The 16,840-nt window shown below is 39.5% G+C and overlaps 1 protein-coding gene across 1 annotated transcript; it reads right to left on the reverse strand.

Annotated features, from left to right (window-relative positions):
• Positions 1–1,394: 1,394 nt before the first annotated feature.
• LOC139570922 (G-protein coupled receptor 26-like) lies at positions 1,395–10,130 on the reverse strand. The gene is made up of 3 exons (XM_071393256.1): positions 9,178–10,130; positions 7,622–7,735; positions 1,395–6,677 (listed from the first exon to the last, which is right to left on the reverse strand). Exons 1-3 carry the CDS (start codon positions 9,846–9,848, stop codon positions 6,437–6,439), a joined length of 1,026 nt encoding a protein of 341 aa, XP_071249357.1. The 5' UTR covers positions 9,849–10,130; the 3' UTR covers positions 1,395–6,436.
• Between the last annotated feature and the right edge of the window lie 6,710 nt (positions 10,131–16,840).

A 16,840-nucleotide genomic window follows, 5' to 3' on the forward strand; every position in this document is an offset into this window, starting at 1 on the left:
AGTTCAATCTTGGTTTTATCAGACCAGTGAATCTTGTTTCTCATGGTCTGAGAGTCCTTAGGTGCCTTTTGGCAAACTCCAAGTGGGCTTTTACGTGCCTTTTACAGAGGAGTGGCTTCCGTCTGGCCACTTTACCTTAAAGGCCTGATTGGTGGAGTGCTGCAGAGATGGTTGTCCTTCTGGAAGGTTCTCCCATCTCAACAGAGGAACTCTGGAGCTCTTTCAGAGAGACCATCGGGTTCTTGGTAATCTCCCTGATCAAGGGCCTTCTCCCCCGATTGCCAGCTCTAGGAAGAGACTTGGTGGTTCCAAACTTCTTCCATTTAAGAATGATGTAGGCCACTGTGTTCTTGGGGATCTTCAATGCTGCAGAAGTTTTTGGTACCCTTCCCTAGATTTGTGCCTCAACACAATCCTGTCTTGGAGCTCTACGGACAATTCCTTTGAACCCATGGCTTGGTTTTTGCTCTGTCATGCACTGTCAACTGTGGGACCTTATATAGGCTTGTTAGTAAGCATTTCACTGTAAGGTCTACACCTGTTGTATTCAACGCATGTGACAAATACAATTTGATTTGATTTGATTAGACAGGTGTGTCCCTTTCCAAATCATGTCCAATCAATTGTATTTACCACATGTGGACTCCAATCAAGTTGTAGAAGCATCTCAAGGATGACCAATGGAAACAGGATGCACCTGAGCTCAATTTCGAGTCTCGTAGCAAAGGGTCTGAATACTTATGTAAACAAAGTATTTATGTTTTTTATTGTTAGCAAAAATGTCTAAAAACCTGTTTTCGCTTTGTCATTATGGGGCATTATGTGTAGATCGATGAGGATAACATTTATTTAATCCATTTGAGAATAAGGCTGTAAAATGTGGAAAAAGTCAAGGGTTCTGAATACTTTTCCGAATGCACTGTATAGCCTAACCAGTTTTTAGTGGTACTTTCACACCAAACATGCCATATAATATCACATCCTGGACATTGAATGTGACTGTTTCTTTATGATGTCCATACTGCTAGATGGCTAACGATTTGACCCCATCAAGGTTCTGTGATTATCAAACAGATTGTGGGGGTCAGTCTTGTTATAGCAACGAAATTCACACAGATTTCAGCTGTCAAACCCTGTTTTTTCCACTTCATCAGAAACAGGACTAGTAGTTTTCAATACTTATTTTCCAGTAACATGTTTTGAACAACAATGAAACTGATCTCCTTAGCGTATTCTGTGTGAGTGCAATGGCCAATTATGAAAACTTTAAAAGAGACTTGATTATCATGCCACGGTAGCAAATAAGAACAGCTCTACTGTATGATACCATCAAAAGCATTATGCACACAAATTAACCTGAGCGAGGCATTCTCCCTTTTTTTGAAATGCACAGCATTTATTTTAATAAAGTTACAAACGTATTTAGCAAAATTGAACACTGCTTTGACGGCTTTTAACAAAATACATATACTTTTCCATCTATCTACTGTAGGGCGTCACAGACTCAAAGGAAATGAAAGCGATACACTTTACCCTGGTTACCAACATCACCAAAATAAACTTTACAAGTGAAAATGTAATCTACAGAATGCTCAGGTGACTGCTCTATAGATGAAGTAGTCATACTGAGGGTGTTGGTAATGTAAAAATAGAATGTGTTAAAACACATTTTAAGGTACGGATATGACTGCTGTACTATCACATAAAAAAAAGAAATACCCTGTTTTGTACATGATATCATAATACAATATAATAATATTCAAAAACAGTTTGATAACTCCACATTACAAGCCTACCAGCTCCTTTGCAGCTCCAGTATATCACACAAGGCATCATACCAAAGAAAATAACTATCAAACGCTTTATATTCCCATATATAGTAGTTATCCATCCAGATGTTCCAATTGGTGATACAGAGACATGTTATCTCTCTCACTATGATTTGATCTTTAGTTTGAAAGGCACTCAATTGTGTAGGGGAGAGTGGGGTAAGTTGAGCCATTTTTTTACATTCAGCTTCACTCTGTCAAGGGAAATATAGTATTCGTTCTAACAAAGATATACCAAACACTAGGAACACATTCCTAATATTGAGATGCACCCCCCCTTTTGCCCTCAGAACAGCCTCAATTCGTCAGGGCATGGACTCTACAAGGTGTCAGAAGCATTCCACTGGAATGCTGGCCCATGTTGACTCCAATGCTTTCCATAGTTGTGTCAAGTTAGCGTGATGTCCTTTGGGGGGTGGACCATTCTTGATACACATGGGAAACTGTTGAGCGTGAAAAACCCAGCAGCATTGCAGTTTTTGACACAAACCGGGGCGCCTGACACCTACACTGTTCAAAGGCACTTAAATATTTTGTCTTGCCCATTCCCCCTCTGATTGACACACTTACACAATCCATGTCTCAATTGTCTCAAATTGTCTCAAGGCTTAGCAATCCTGCCTCCTCCCCTTCATCTACACTGACAGAAGTGGATTTAACAAGTGACATCAATAAGGGATCATAGCTTTCACCTGGATTCACCTGGTCAGTCTATGTCATGGAAAGAGCAGGTGTTCTTAAAGTGTTGTATACTCAGTGTATTTCAGGATGTTGTGTATCCCTGAAAATGATCAAAATGATTGTAAACATTACAGTTTTGAAAACATCGCTTGTCCAAACCATTTTGGTCTCTTGGCAGCTGGACAGTGTAAGTTAAGCCGCCTACAAATTTCTGTACTGAATGAAATATGATCACTACCTTTTTATAACCATGTCTATCTTTATTTCCCAATCCTAATTCAACACAATCACAATCACTTTTTGTCTTTGAAACATTTTAAGCATCTTCTAACACAGGCTTTCCACCTAACAAACACATTGTATTTTTTTGGACACTTTTAACAGATGCCAGGCCCTGTTGTTACCTCATATCCCAGTGATAATGCCTTTAATTAAGCCTGGGAAGAAAACAATTCAATTTGCTCAACTGGACATTGGCTCAACCTTTGGCCCAACTTACCCCATGGCCATTGGCTCAACTTATCCCAATGCAAATATGTTGACTATAATATTATTAGCCCACACAGCTAGGATGCACTTTCATGCTAGGTTTAGGACCTCATATTGATGCTTATCGAGACCCCAACTGATGTATAAAGCAATTTTAAAAGTATCTACTTTGGTTTATATACCATGAAACCTCTTAAAAAATTAACACAATACATTATTTTGACTTGGTGAAAATGCATAATTTTTTTTTGCTTACCACTTTTTCCCATGTGGTTTCTTCCTTCACAGATGCCATGAAATAATGACCTCTTCCTAAATAGTTGGTCAAATTATACATTTTGTGTATGTTTTCCTAGAATCACATTTGCAGTTTCACTTCTAAAAAAACTCCACGCTAAAATCTCACTTTCACTTGTGGAATTGCAAGTTCACATGAAAAACAATCACGTGACTATCTAATTAACAGTTTCACATGGAAGAAAAATCCAACTTTTTCTCCTCACATGTGAAAGGTTTGTGTTAACATGTTGCAGTAACAATGTTTCCACCAGTGGAATTAGGGTGACCACACCTAAAAAGCCCAAAACAGGAGAAAGTGTGACAAGGGAATGATTTTACGGGACATTCGCAGGACAGTGAACCTAATCCATTTTTGGGGGCAGGTTAATGGATCACGTTCAAATGGTGACAGTTCTGCTATACAGTATGAAGGTCACTGCCTGTTAAAGGGGCAATCCTTAGTTGCTACATCAATTTTTTTACTTAGAAATTAATATGTACCCATTGATTCTTAAAGACAACAATGTACAAATGCCTCATGAGCTTAGTTCAACTGTTGTACCCCATCAGCACCCAAAATATACGCTTGTTTTATTCAAATTTTTGTAAACAAAGAAAATGTAAACAACCATTGTAAAGCCTAAAAACATGGTTAAATCTATAATTCTGATATCGTGAATGGTCCTTGCATCCATAGGGTAGGCTATGGATTTGAGAGTAGTTGCATTTCTACAGCCTCCTCCCACAGATTTTCACTGAAACTGTGTCGGGGAGTAATAGTGTAACTGAGTAATACTGTAATTATATGGTGCAATCCTCTAGTGATTGAGTTACTTTTGTGCCATTAATAACAAGGAAAACTTCTGAAGTTGAGAACAAAATTCTTACTATTGCAACAACAACAAAAAACGAAACCCAAAAGTATTGAAAGCAAAACAAATATTGCAATAAAAAAAATCGAAATATGAAAAAACAATTAATTGTAAAAATGGATGCAAAAATATTTTTCTGTGAAAAAAACTATTATGATAACGCAATCTTTCTGTCCTGCAATTTTCCCTATCTTTGGTTATCTTACCCTGGCCTTTCCTTTCACTGCCTTTTTCCAGTTGCAACTATTGGCACATTCATTCCCTTTCTAAATTTCTCTACTTTTGCATATTTTTTATACTCAATGTTATAAGATCTTCAACCAAAACCTAATATTAGATAAAGGGAATTTGAGTGAACAAATAACACAACAATTACATACTTATTTCATAAAGAAAGTTGTGGAACACCCAATGCTCCTGTGTGAAAAAGTAATTACCCCCTTACACTCAATAACTGGTTGTGCCACCTTAAGCTGCAATGACTCAAACCAAACGCTTCCTGTAGTTGTTGATCAGTCTCTCACGTTGCTGTGGGGGAATTTTGGCCCACTCTTCCATGCAGAACTGATTTACCTCAGAGATGGGTCCGGCGAAAACCAAACACTACATTTCACAGTAAGAACCTTATACCAGCGGTCAAGCATGGTGTTGGTAGTGTGATGGTTAGGGGATGCTTTTCTGACTCAGGACCTGGACGACTTGCCTTAATAGAAGGAACCATGAATTCTGCTCTGTATCAGAGAATTCTACAGGAGAATGTCAGGCCATCCGTCTGTGAGCTGAAGCGCAGCTGGGTGATGCAGCAAGACAATGATCCAAAACACACAATCAAGTCTACATGAAAATGTCTAAAAAGCAAAACATTTTTAGTTTTGGAATGGCTTAGTCAAAGTCCAGACCTAATCCCAATTGAGATGTTGTGGCAGGACTTGAAACGATCAGTTCGTGCTTGAAAACACACAAATGTCGCAGAGTTAAAGCAGTTCTGCATGGAAGATTGGGTCAAAATTACTGAGATACTGATCAACAACTATAGGAAGCATTTGGTTACAGTCATTGAAGCTTAAGGTGGCATAACCAGATATTGCGTGTAAGAGGGCAATTACATTTTTGTTAATTAAATAAATAAAATGAGTATACATTTTTTGTTTTATTTGTAAACTCAGGCTCCCTTTATCTAATATTATGCACTATTATTAAAATATGAAAAATATGAGAAAATGAAAGGGGGCCAAACTTTTTCACTGTAGAACCCTGCATCCCACTACTGCTTTGCCTCTAAAACTAAGCAGGATCGTTCCCTGGATGGGAGACCAGATGGAGCTGGAAGTGGTAAATAAAATTCACATTTGGGGATATTTTTTTATGTGAAACATTAACATGCGAATCTTCACAGGTGTCTAAAAACCACGTGTTTTTCATGTTTTTTTTCATGTGTTTTTTTCTTTCATGTGTTTTTTTTTGTAAGGGAACTCTCCCCTAGGCTTTTGGCCTGCACCTACATCATCTTAGCTAGCTGAGTCATAATTAGGGCATGCTACTGTGTACACCAACTAATTGGGCTCAGACTTCAAACAGGTGGCAATATCTTCTAAACAAGTTATGACTCATCAACCAGTTCTTGACTTGGACATAAATAGGTGCTGGTACTCATTTGGGGTTCCGGTACTGTTTATATGGTGCAGGCACTCCACAATACTTTTGAGCTAATATTCTGTATATTCTATAAGAGGTGCAGGAACTCAAGCAATAGAACATTTGAGTCAAGCACTGCAATCAACTAAACAATGTTATAAAATATGAGGGCGGGTTGTAATGAAATGTTCCAATAAAAACCATCAGGAATAGTGAATCCTGGTGGTGTTGCTACACTATCAACATATATCAAAATCTAAATTGTTTTATCTAAAGTCATATGTGGTACACCTTGACATCACTCTGTCAAAACCACTCAGTTGGAATGAAAACATTTTACACTAATTAACATACTTAAATGAACTACAAGTGACTCACTGGCTTAGCAACAGTAATTCATGACCCACATGACTCTCTGTCATATCTTCCCATTTAATGACTTGTCACCTTTTCCTCACTCAGGTCACACCATGAGATAACAGAGCAACACTTAACCACACTCAACATTGCAAAAGTACGAAATCGATACGTAGCAGCAATCTCTTCTAAGGTCTGCTCAACCCTCTCCGCTCTCCAACCATGACTCAGTACTTAGGTATGTAGGTACCTCAATGTCTCCATCTTGCCATAGTCAGGCAATAGCAAGGCCCTTCACTGGGTGGGTTTGGTGTTGTTGGTATCGGTAGCCCTGCCATTCTCCACCCTGCGGACGGAGGAGTTAAAGGAGCTCCTCTTCAAGATCTTGTTAGCCAGGTCACTGCATGTCTTCCTGTACTGGTTTCGGAGCAGTGAGTAGACAAAAGGGTCACAGGCTGCCTTGCTGTAGGCCAAACACTTGGACAGGACACCCCAATGAGGGCTTATGTGTCCTGGGGTGGAGAGCTCCACAATTCTGCCATGACAGACACACAGAATAAGTTATATTATTAACAGTGTTTAGCTTAACAGTGCTGGTCTATGAAACAAGTCATGTTTCATAGGCCACCGTACAGTGAAAAAACAACACAGATGTCAAAAAATCTAATGTCCTGAGGAAACTCTTTATTAACAAGCTTTCAAAAATTTCAACATTTCGCTTGAAAATGCCATGGCTCTGATTCGATAGTGAATGTTAGGGGATGTGGAGTTGCTCTTGTTTGTCTCATTGTGCTTACACCGCTGTATAGTGGTGGTACACAAGGACAAGGCTTATTCTCAGAATGTTTAGGTAAGGTCACTGGTCGTGTGATTCACAGCAGCTATCAAACTCACAATGGGGATCTCTCTATCATTATACACACTGATGTGATCTTCTTCTTCACGGTTATTTTGTATCCGCTTCTGAAGGGTTGGAGCTGATTGAATGCAGGTTTAATGAGAAGTATCGTCATGGTCTCCGACTTACTCATAATCACACGTCCACTCATGGTAATTCTCTCATGGATTCTCTTTCTCTTATATTCTTTCTCCCTTGCCTGGGGTTTCATCCTATACCTCATGAAAAAAATAAACATGCATCTATGAACCTCTCCTTCTATGGTCACAACAAAATCACCCTCAAGGTGATTGATTAGTGATTTAGACACCGGATCAATTTAACATAACAAGATGAGGTTGTAGAAATTGACTATGGCCGACTCCAGTCTGAATTGAAATTCATTAGCACAAAGCAGTTGTCCTCATTGCACATTCGACAATTTTACCCACTGGTCTAAAGCACACGTCATTTGTTCAGGCAGTAGACAACTTTCATTGGTCTCAGATGGGGAATTGACGTCATTGCAGCAGCCAATCTCACAATGTAACATTACCACACATGCACAGTGGTGTTGAGGATAGATCTGAACATCTGCTCACCTCGTAATGACGTAGGGGGCAAAGCACACCACAAACGTTCCAATGAATGTGCTGATCTTCTTGGTGGCTCTCTGCCTCCGCTGTCTCTGCTCATCCAGGCATCGCTGGCGCACACTACCAAAGGACAGAGGGGACCATTATCACCCCAAGGGACGTATAGGAGCACAGGTTTAAACATGGCCTCTCGAGTGGGATGAAGGTTGATGGAGAAAACAGCATGGTTCTATGGACAGTATCAGAGCTCATCCTCAGGTCAATGCCAATGGATTGTTCAAGATATATGAACAGTAACACATCCATTATGTAAATCAAGTCCAATTCCAGGTCCATACTTATTCTTTAATAGACTGGTAATAACATGGAGTTGACCTCAGCATATCTTAGAAAGATGAAGGAAAGATAACGTAAAAGAAAGCAACGCTGACAGTGAGTGCACGCACATTAATTGACTGATTTGAGGCTAATTTAATTATTTTAGCTATGTAATGTGGAGGTGATTGAAAAGGGATCATCAAATACAGTAAACCATTCATGACATGGATCTTAACTCTATCCAGAAATAATTACACATGCTATTATCCTAGCATCTATGATGTATAGAGAAAATGCTTCAGGGTGATTCAATCATATCTCTCCTCACATCTTTCTCATCCCTCTCACTGAACAGCTCTTTGAATGTTTGAGGTAAACTGGGCAGAGTAGGCCTAAACTGATCGAATATCTCATCTCAAAGAATGTCAAGAATGCACATCAGAGGTTTTGATGTATTACATTTGATTAAAACTATTGTTAAAATGCGGAATGATTTTTGCTTTTCTGTATGTAGGTTATTGTAATGTTGGGCATGACCATAGTATTGCCTATGACAAAATATCAAAATGCAAGGCAAATTTAATGACAATTCGTTAACTAACTGCCAATAATGCCTGTCTGGACTATTCAACTCATGAATATAAATCACAATTTATAATGGTTTTGATCTGTATGTGAATAGTTTTGGGGTTGGAATATGTTTGTGTCATTTTAGTTTTGATAAAGAGGCCTGAGATCTGAGACCGGAACCTTGGACCAAACCTGTGGTGCTGAAATCAATCGTAATGCCACTGAAGTCGCATTGTGCAATCACAATTTGTGGGCTAATTTTTTAGGGGATAGATTATCTTTAATAATACAGATAGACCATGGCTTCTATCAATGTAATTGTGTTCATCATTTCTAATCCCTCATATATATTTTTTGTAAATATACTGTATATTTTCACCTTACCACCCCACCACTAATTGAAGTAAACTAATGGACAACAATACTATTTGACATTATCTTTTTTGTTTGATCGATTGATGATTTACTATGCTTTTTCAAATCACCCTGCAGCGCTATTTGCAGAGTTGGCTCTATGTAAATGTTGCAATTCTTCAACCATTCCTGAACCTGCGACCAAAAACAAGCTACACATGGGCAATACCAAAACAATTGTAAACATGGGCTAACCTTAAAATATGTAACAAGTAAATGAATCAGACAAGGACACCTCAACAGTAGGCTAAACAGCTTACCTCGGGTGAATATCCACAAGCAGCAATAAGGTCTGCATAGTGATCACGTCGATGCGTTTACAGTGAAAACGCGCAACTTTCAGCACTTTCAGGTACGTTACACACAACACAATCAAGGTCATGAGAAAAGTGAGCGAGTGTAAAACCACAGTGTAGATGATGAACTGCGTCTTAGTGTCACTTGCTCTCGCATTGCAGAGCGTACAGGATGCGTAAAGGTGATGGTACCCAACCCAGGAGAGGCAAGTGGCCACCGTGGAGAAGGAGAGCGAGTGTAACCACGTGTATGCCAGAGCTATCACTGCGTCCCGGTGTCGTATTCTGGAGTGGTAGCTTAGCGGAAAAACAACCGCTACCCATCTATCAATGCTCAAAGCCCCCATACTGAGCATTGAGTTCGTGGTGAGAAAAGTGTCCAGGAAACCCACAGTTTGACAGAACCCGCTGCTTCCAGGGTTTCCTTTGTTGATAAGTCCGACCAGAGTTAGAGGCATGGTAGAAACGGTAAGAAACAGGTTGCAGAAGGTAAGGTTGAGGATAAACAACCCGGGAACCTGCTTTCGAATCTCCGGGTTGTACATAAAGCAGATAACCACCACCACGTTGGACAGCAACGAGACAACGATGATCACTACTACAAACAGAAAGACAGCTATGTCCGCTATGTGCATGGTGCGTGCGTCCCGCTCAAAAATACGGACTTTTGACAATTGAATCCATCGTCCAGCTTCGGAAATAAATTAAAGATAGCATTGTGCTGGAACTACGAGGTCCAAATACAAACATCCGACACAGTGTCACAATTATAATTCGTTGTCCTTCTCGTGTCTCCATGTAACGATACAGCCGGCTCACTATGTGGAGTCGCAAGGAAGGGTATCCAAGTATTATGGATGTTATGTGATGCGGACTGAACCACTGTCTCCGGGGACGGGTGATAAACAAATAGAGACACCCCTGCACGTCTGGATGCAGTTAGTTTCCAAGTATTATGGATGTTATGTGATGCGGACTGAACCACTGTCTCCGGGGACGGGTGATAAATAAATATAGACACCCCTTTATGTCTGGCTGCAGTTAGTTTCCAAGTATTTCTTCCTTGCCATTGCTTGCGCAATGATACCTCATTGCGCAATCGCGCAGTGCACTGATGGACAGCTTTGCAAACACGCAGCGCAGTCTCTCCTATGGTCTGTCTCCGGGGATCCTTTTGTTCTATATATATAACCCATCACCTACACTCACATGCTGCACACTCGATCGCCTCCCCAAGCTACCAAAAATAGATTTATTTAAAATTAGAGCATCATGCGTAAAGTGTCGACTCATGTCACTGACACCTACAATTTGATGAACGTGCAACATATTGATCTTTGTGTTATCTCCATATGATGTAAATTCCATATATCTGGGGGTGTTGGGAAAGGCAGAAGACACAGCCAGAACGTTGCTGATTCAAGCCCCCATGCCAGGCAACGCAAAAATGGGAATGGAACTGAACTGATAGCTATAAGGCTGCTGGTCTCTGATCCCATGCACCATCTCCTGCCATTGTGCCCTTGAGCAAGGCACCTGACCCCCCACAATTGCTCTCCATCCAGGGGCGCTGCACTGCTGCTGACCCTGTGCCTCTCAATGTGTTTGTGTGCGTATACAGTACCAGTCAAAAGTTTGGACACACCTACTCATTCATGGGTTTTTCTTAATTTTGACTATATTCTACGTTGTAGAATGATAGTGAAGACTTCTAAACTACGAAATAACACATATGGGATCACGTAGTAACCAAAAAAGTGTTTAAAAAATCTAATTTTATTTTATATTTGAGATTCTTCAAAGTAGCCACCCTTTGCCTTGATGACAGTTTTGCACACTCTTGGTAATTCCCTCAACCAGCTTCATGAGGTAGTCACCTGGAATGCATTTCAATTAACAGGTGTGCCTTGTTTAAAGCTAATTTGTTTGAGCCAATCAGATGTGACAAGGTATGGCTGGTATACAGAAGATAGCCCTATTTGGTAAAAGACCAAGTCCATATTATGGCAAGAACAGCTCAAATAAGCAAAGAGAAATGACAGTCCATCAGTACTTTAAGACATGAAGGTCAGTCAATATGAAAACATTTCAAGAACTTTGAAAGTTTCTTCAAGTGCAGTTGCAAAAACCATCAAGAGGTATGATGAAACTAGCTCTCATGAAGACTGCCACAGGAAAGGAAGACCCAGAGTTACCTCTGCTGCAGAGGATAAGTTCATTAGAGTTACCAGCCTTAGAAATTGCAGCCCAAATAAATGCTTCAGAGTTCAAGTAATAGACACATCTCAACATAAACTGTTCAGAGGAGACTACGTAAATCAGGCCTTCATGGTCTAATTGCTGCAAATAAACCACTACTAAAGGACACCAATAAGAAGAAGAGACTTGCTTGGGCCAAGAAACATGAGCAATGGACATTAGACCGGTGGAAATCTGTCCTTTGGTGTGATGAGTCCAAATTTGAGATTTTTGGTTCCAACAGCCATGTCGTTGTGAGACGCAGAGTAGGTGAATGGATGATCTCCGTATGTGTGGTTCCCACTGTGAAGCATGGAGGAGGAGGTGTGATGTGGTGGGGGTGCTTTGCTGGTGATACTGTCAATGATTTATTTAGAATTCAAGGCACACTTAACCAGCATGGCGACAACAGCATTATGCAGTTATACACCATCCCATCTGGTTCACGATTATTGGGACTATCATTTGTTTTTCAACAGGACAATGACCCAACACACATCCAGACTGTGTAAGGGCTATTTGACCAAGAAGGAGAGTGATGGAGTGCTGTATTAGATGACCTGGCCTACACAATGACCCGACCTCAAACCAACTGAGATGGTTTGGGATGAATTGGACTGCAGAGTGAAGGAAAAGAAACCAACAAGTGCTCAGCATATGTGGGAACTCCTTCAAGACTGTTGGAAAAGCATTCTAGGTGAAGCTCGTTGACAGTATGCCAAGAGTGTGCAAAGCTGTCATCAAGGCAAAGTGTGCCTACTTTGAAGTCTAAAATATAAAATATATTTTGATTTGTTTAACACTTTTTTAGTTACTACATGATTCCATATGTGTTATTTAATTGTTTAGATGTCTTCACTATTATTTTCCAATGTAGAAAAAAGTAAAAATAAAGACAAATCCTTGAATGAGTAGGTATGTCCAAACTTTTGACTGGTACTTTATATATAGAGAGTTGAAGTCGGAAGTTTACATACACCTTAGCCAAATACATTTAAACTCAGTTTTCACAATTCCTGACATTTAATCCCAGGAAAGGTTCCCTGTCTTAGGTCAGTTAGGATCACCACTTTATTTTAAGAATGTGAAATGTCAGAATAATAGTAAAGACAATGATTTATTTCAGCTTTTACTTCTTTCATCACATTCCCAGTGGGTCAGAAGTTTACATACACTCAATTAGTATTTGTTTGCATTGCCTTTAGATTGTTTAACTTGGGTCAAACGTTTCGGGTAGCCTTCCACAAGCTTCCCACAATAAGTTGGGGGAATTTTGGCCCATTCCTCCTGACAGAGCTTGTGTAACTGAGTCAGGTTTGTAGGCCTTCTTGCTCGCACACGCTTTTTCAGTTCTCCCCACAAATGTTCTATAGGATTGAGGTCAGGGCTTTGTGATGGCCACTCCAATACCTTGACTTTGTTGTCCTTAAGCCATTTTGCCACAACTTTGGAAGTATTATTGGGGTCATTGTCCATTTGGAAGACCCATTTGCGTCCCAGCTTTAACTTCCTGACTGATGTCTTGAGATGTTGCTTAAATATATCCACATACTTTTCCCTTCTCATGAAGCCATCTATTTTGTGAAGTGCACCAGTCCCTCCTGCAGCAAAGCACCCCCACAACATGATGCTGCCACCCCCGTGCTTCACGGTTGGGATGGTGTTCTTTGGCTTGCAAGCCTCTCCCCTTTTTCCTCCAAACATAACGATGGTCATTATGGCCAAACAGTTCTATTTTTGTACAATCTTTGTCCCCATGTGCGGTTGCAAACTGTAGTCTGGCTTTTTTATGGCGGTTTTGGAGCAGTGGTTTCTTATACTTGCGTACTATTGTTTGTACAGATGAACGTGGTACCTTCAGGCGTTTGGAAATTGCTCCCAAGGATGAACCAGACTTGTGGAGGTCTACAATTTTTTTCTGAGGTCTTGGCTGATTTCTTCTGATTTTCCCATGATGTCAAGCAACGAGGCACTGAGTTTGAAGGTAGGCCTTGAAATACATCCACAGGTACACCTCCAGTTGACTCAAAGGATGTCAATTAGCCAATCAGAAGCTTCTAAAGCCATGACATCCTCTTCTGGAATTTTCCAAGCTGTTTAAAGGCACATTGAACTTAATTTTATGTTAACTTCTGACCCACTGGAATTGTGATACAGTGAATTCTAAGTGAAATAATCTGTCTTCAAACAATTGTTGGAAAAATTACTTGTGTCATGCACTATGTAGATGTCTTAACCGACTTGCCAAAACTATAGTTTGTTAACAAGAAATTTGTGGACTGGTTGGAAAACGAGTTTAAATGACTCCAACCTAAGCGTATAACTTCTGACTTCAACTGTATGTCTGGGGGTTTGGGAAAGGCAGAAGACACATTTCTGTCCAATGAACAATAAAGTTGTATTATATTAATTGTGTGGACAAACACTGTGTGACTATCTACAAAGGGTAATTGTCATAATTTGTATGCCATACAGTGAAGCTTGAAGCTTCCATTCTTTAAAAAATACTGCTTTTCCAATTACTAATGCACAGTTGGTCCCCGTCCACATTTGTATGGTCATTGCACAGATGATACGCTGGCTCCTTAGGCACACATACACTATTTACAGCCCACAATCTGGAAAGATATCTGATAACATCCCATGACCTGTAAGCATGGGTTTGAATTCCTACCACATGTGGTTATATGAGGGTGTATCAAAGTGTAGCTACTATTTCTGCTAAATGCTAGGAAAGCTAATGAATAATACAAGAGGACGCAATATAGAGGTCACTGTGCAGCTGTACTGAATTATTTCTCCATAAGACAAGACAGGATGGTTCATGTTGCAATGCTGCTGGAGTGGACAACAGGTGATTGTACTAATTCACGTCAATGACAGTGACAGGGAAGATCCAGATGGCTTTGGCAGATGCTTTATCTACTGTGGAACCCCCTGACGTCCTCTTTACAATGGTCTGGGGAGGGGAATCAGCGGGGGGGCTTGTGCATCTGGTAAACACTGAGTAGAACAGACACCGACAGATTTAGTCACGTCTCAATCAATGGAGGGATTATTTTGTATTTATTGAGAATTTAAATGTACTATGAGTTGGGATGGATATCTAGTTGTTTTAACTAATTATTATTAAGTAACTGGTTCCACAGTCTTTTTTGTGTTACCTGAACAAAAATGTTTTGTTGGCCCAAACTGAGCTCCAAACTTGAGAAAACTTTGGCAAACATTCTGTCAATTTAAAATGATGTGTTTCCTCAACTTGTAACATACTATATGTTCATTCAACTATGAATTATTATTTGGGAATCTTAACTAATAACAGCTGTCCAACTGGTTACACACACAATCAGTGCTTTTAACATGCAATACTTTCTGCATACATATTTTAATGTTCATTTAAATATGAGTTATTATTCAACATGTCGTCATCTGGGATTTGAACTCACGAATCCTCTTGATTCACAGCATTGTGATCTTCCTGATACACCAACACATCTGTGTCATTTATCAGTTCATCTGACTGTTCTCTCATCCTTGATTTGATTTACTTATTTAATACATTTGAGGTTTTTCTGGATAGTTGTCCATGTGGCATATTACTCTGTTTTAATTTGAGTCCTTAATCACGATGATGAATAAAATAGCCTTTCTTGATTGTACTTTTAACAGAGCTGATATTTACTTTTAAATGCTAAGTGTAGTAATACAGGTGAAATCAGTAATTGGCACAGACATGGTGGCGTAGCAGGAAGCTTGGAATGCTGTGAACCTAGAGGTTGTGAGTTCAAATCCTAGGTGAGCACATGTTGAATAATAATTACTGTGTAAATGAACATGCACAATGTAAGCTTCTGTTTAAAATGCTGTATATAAGTTGAAAATGTTGCGTGTGTAACTATTTTTTTCAGGTAAGACGCCCAAATAAATAATAATAATTTCTAGTTGAATGAACATATGAGACAATTTGAGCAACACATCATTGTAAGATGTTGCCTACCTTTTCTCTTGTTGTAGCTAAGTTTGGGCCAACTAAAAATTCTAAGTCACAGTGAGCTCCAAAATGATTGGGACAGTAACACATTTTTGTTGTTGTTTTGGCTCTGTACTCCAGCACTAGACACACACATATCATACCCCCAAGACATGCTAACCTCTCACCATTACAATAACAATGGAGGCTAGCATTTTTGTGGGGTTATGATATTTATGTGTCTAAAACTTTCTCACACATAATTATTCACGATTCATTCAGAATTATCCGTAATCATGGTAAAATCCACGTTATTGTAGAAGTGTTTATAAACATATTCTATGATTTAAAATAAAAGTGACTCCAAAATGGCACAATACATTATTTAATATTAATTTCTATTGGGGACAAAATAATCTTAAACACAACCAAAACAAACAGCAAATGCATCCAACAAATTTGTAGTCACAAGCTTAATGTAGTCACTGCATGATGTGGGACCAAATACTTCACTTTTTACAACTTTAATTCACATAAGTGAATTTGTCCAAATACTTTTGGTCCCCTAAAATGGGGGACAATGTACAAATAGTGCTGTAACTTCTAAACCCGATATGTATGAAAATACCCTCAAATGAATCCTGACGATCTGCACTTTAAATGTTGTATCATTTTGTATCATGTTGTATGATTTCAAATCCAAAGTGTTGGAGTACAGAGCCACAACACCCCAAAAAGTGTCACTGTCCCAGTACTTTGAGCTCACTGTATATGTTAGATACATTTCTGGGCTGAATAAAAAGCATTTATATTATCTAATTAGATTTAAAGTGATTCTCCACCACCAGAGAGGATGACTGGTAACGTACAAACAAAGGTTGATGCTAGCTGATATGATGTATACTACTACAACATCTAAAAATGGATCCTTTAATGATACTATGGCACATCTCTTTGTTGACATGTCTAGTCAGTAGTTGGCGGTGTTTTGAGGTACTCTATTATCCATTAGCTGTGAAAGCTTGGCCAGAAATGGCAGCTCATGCAAATGATCTATACCCTATCATGACATATCATACCTTTAATTAGACACCATCACCATGGTGTTTTTTTCTGTAGATGTGTGGCTGGATGGCTGTAACACACCACCAGTCTGAGCCAGCTAATCATGCTCTCCCATCTGCTTTGATGTGTTGTCCCTGGTAATGAGCGTGATATTACAGTACATACTGGCATGGCAGTCAGCAGCTCTCTGCTTTTGAAGATGGAACGAGAGGAAATGTTAATGAGCGAGTGTGGTATTGGATGTAAGTGCTCTTTTGGTGCAGGTATGTGTGTTTCTGTATATGCGTTTGTGTGGGTGTATGTGTTTTAGGCCATCAAGTCTGTCATAATTTATGGCATGATACAGGGTTATGA

Source organism: Salvelinus alpinus, chromosome 3, assembly GCF_045679555.1.
Source record: "Salvelinus alpinus chromosome 3, SLU_Salpinus.1, whole genome shotgun sequence".
Taxonomy (NCBI): Eukaryota; Metazoa; Chordata; class Actinopteri; order Salmoniformes; family Salmonidae; genus Salvelinus; species Salvelinus alpinus.

Bases quoted from the DNA above. Each gene is read 5' to 3' on its own strand.
- LOC139570922 (XM_071393256.1), bottom strand. From the start codon at position 9,848: ATGCACATAGCGGACATAGCTGTCTTTCTGTTTGTAGTAGTGATCATC. The intron at 7,736-9,177 runs GTAAGCTGTTTA...GTCCTTTGGTAG, and splicing joins CTTGTGGATATTCACCCGAG to TGTGCGCCAGCGATGCCTGG. The intron at 6,678-7,621 runs GTGAGCAGATGT...CTGTCATGGCAG, and splicing joins GCCCCCTACGTCATTACGAG to AATTGTGGAGCTCTCCACCC.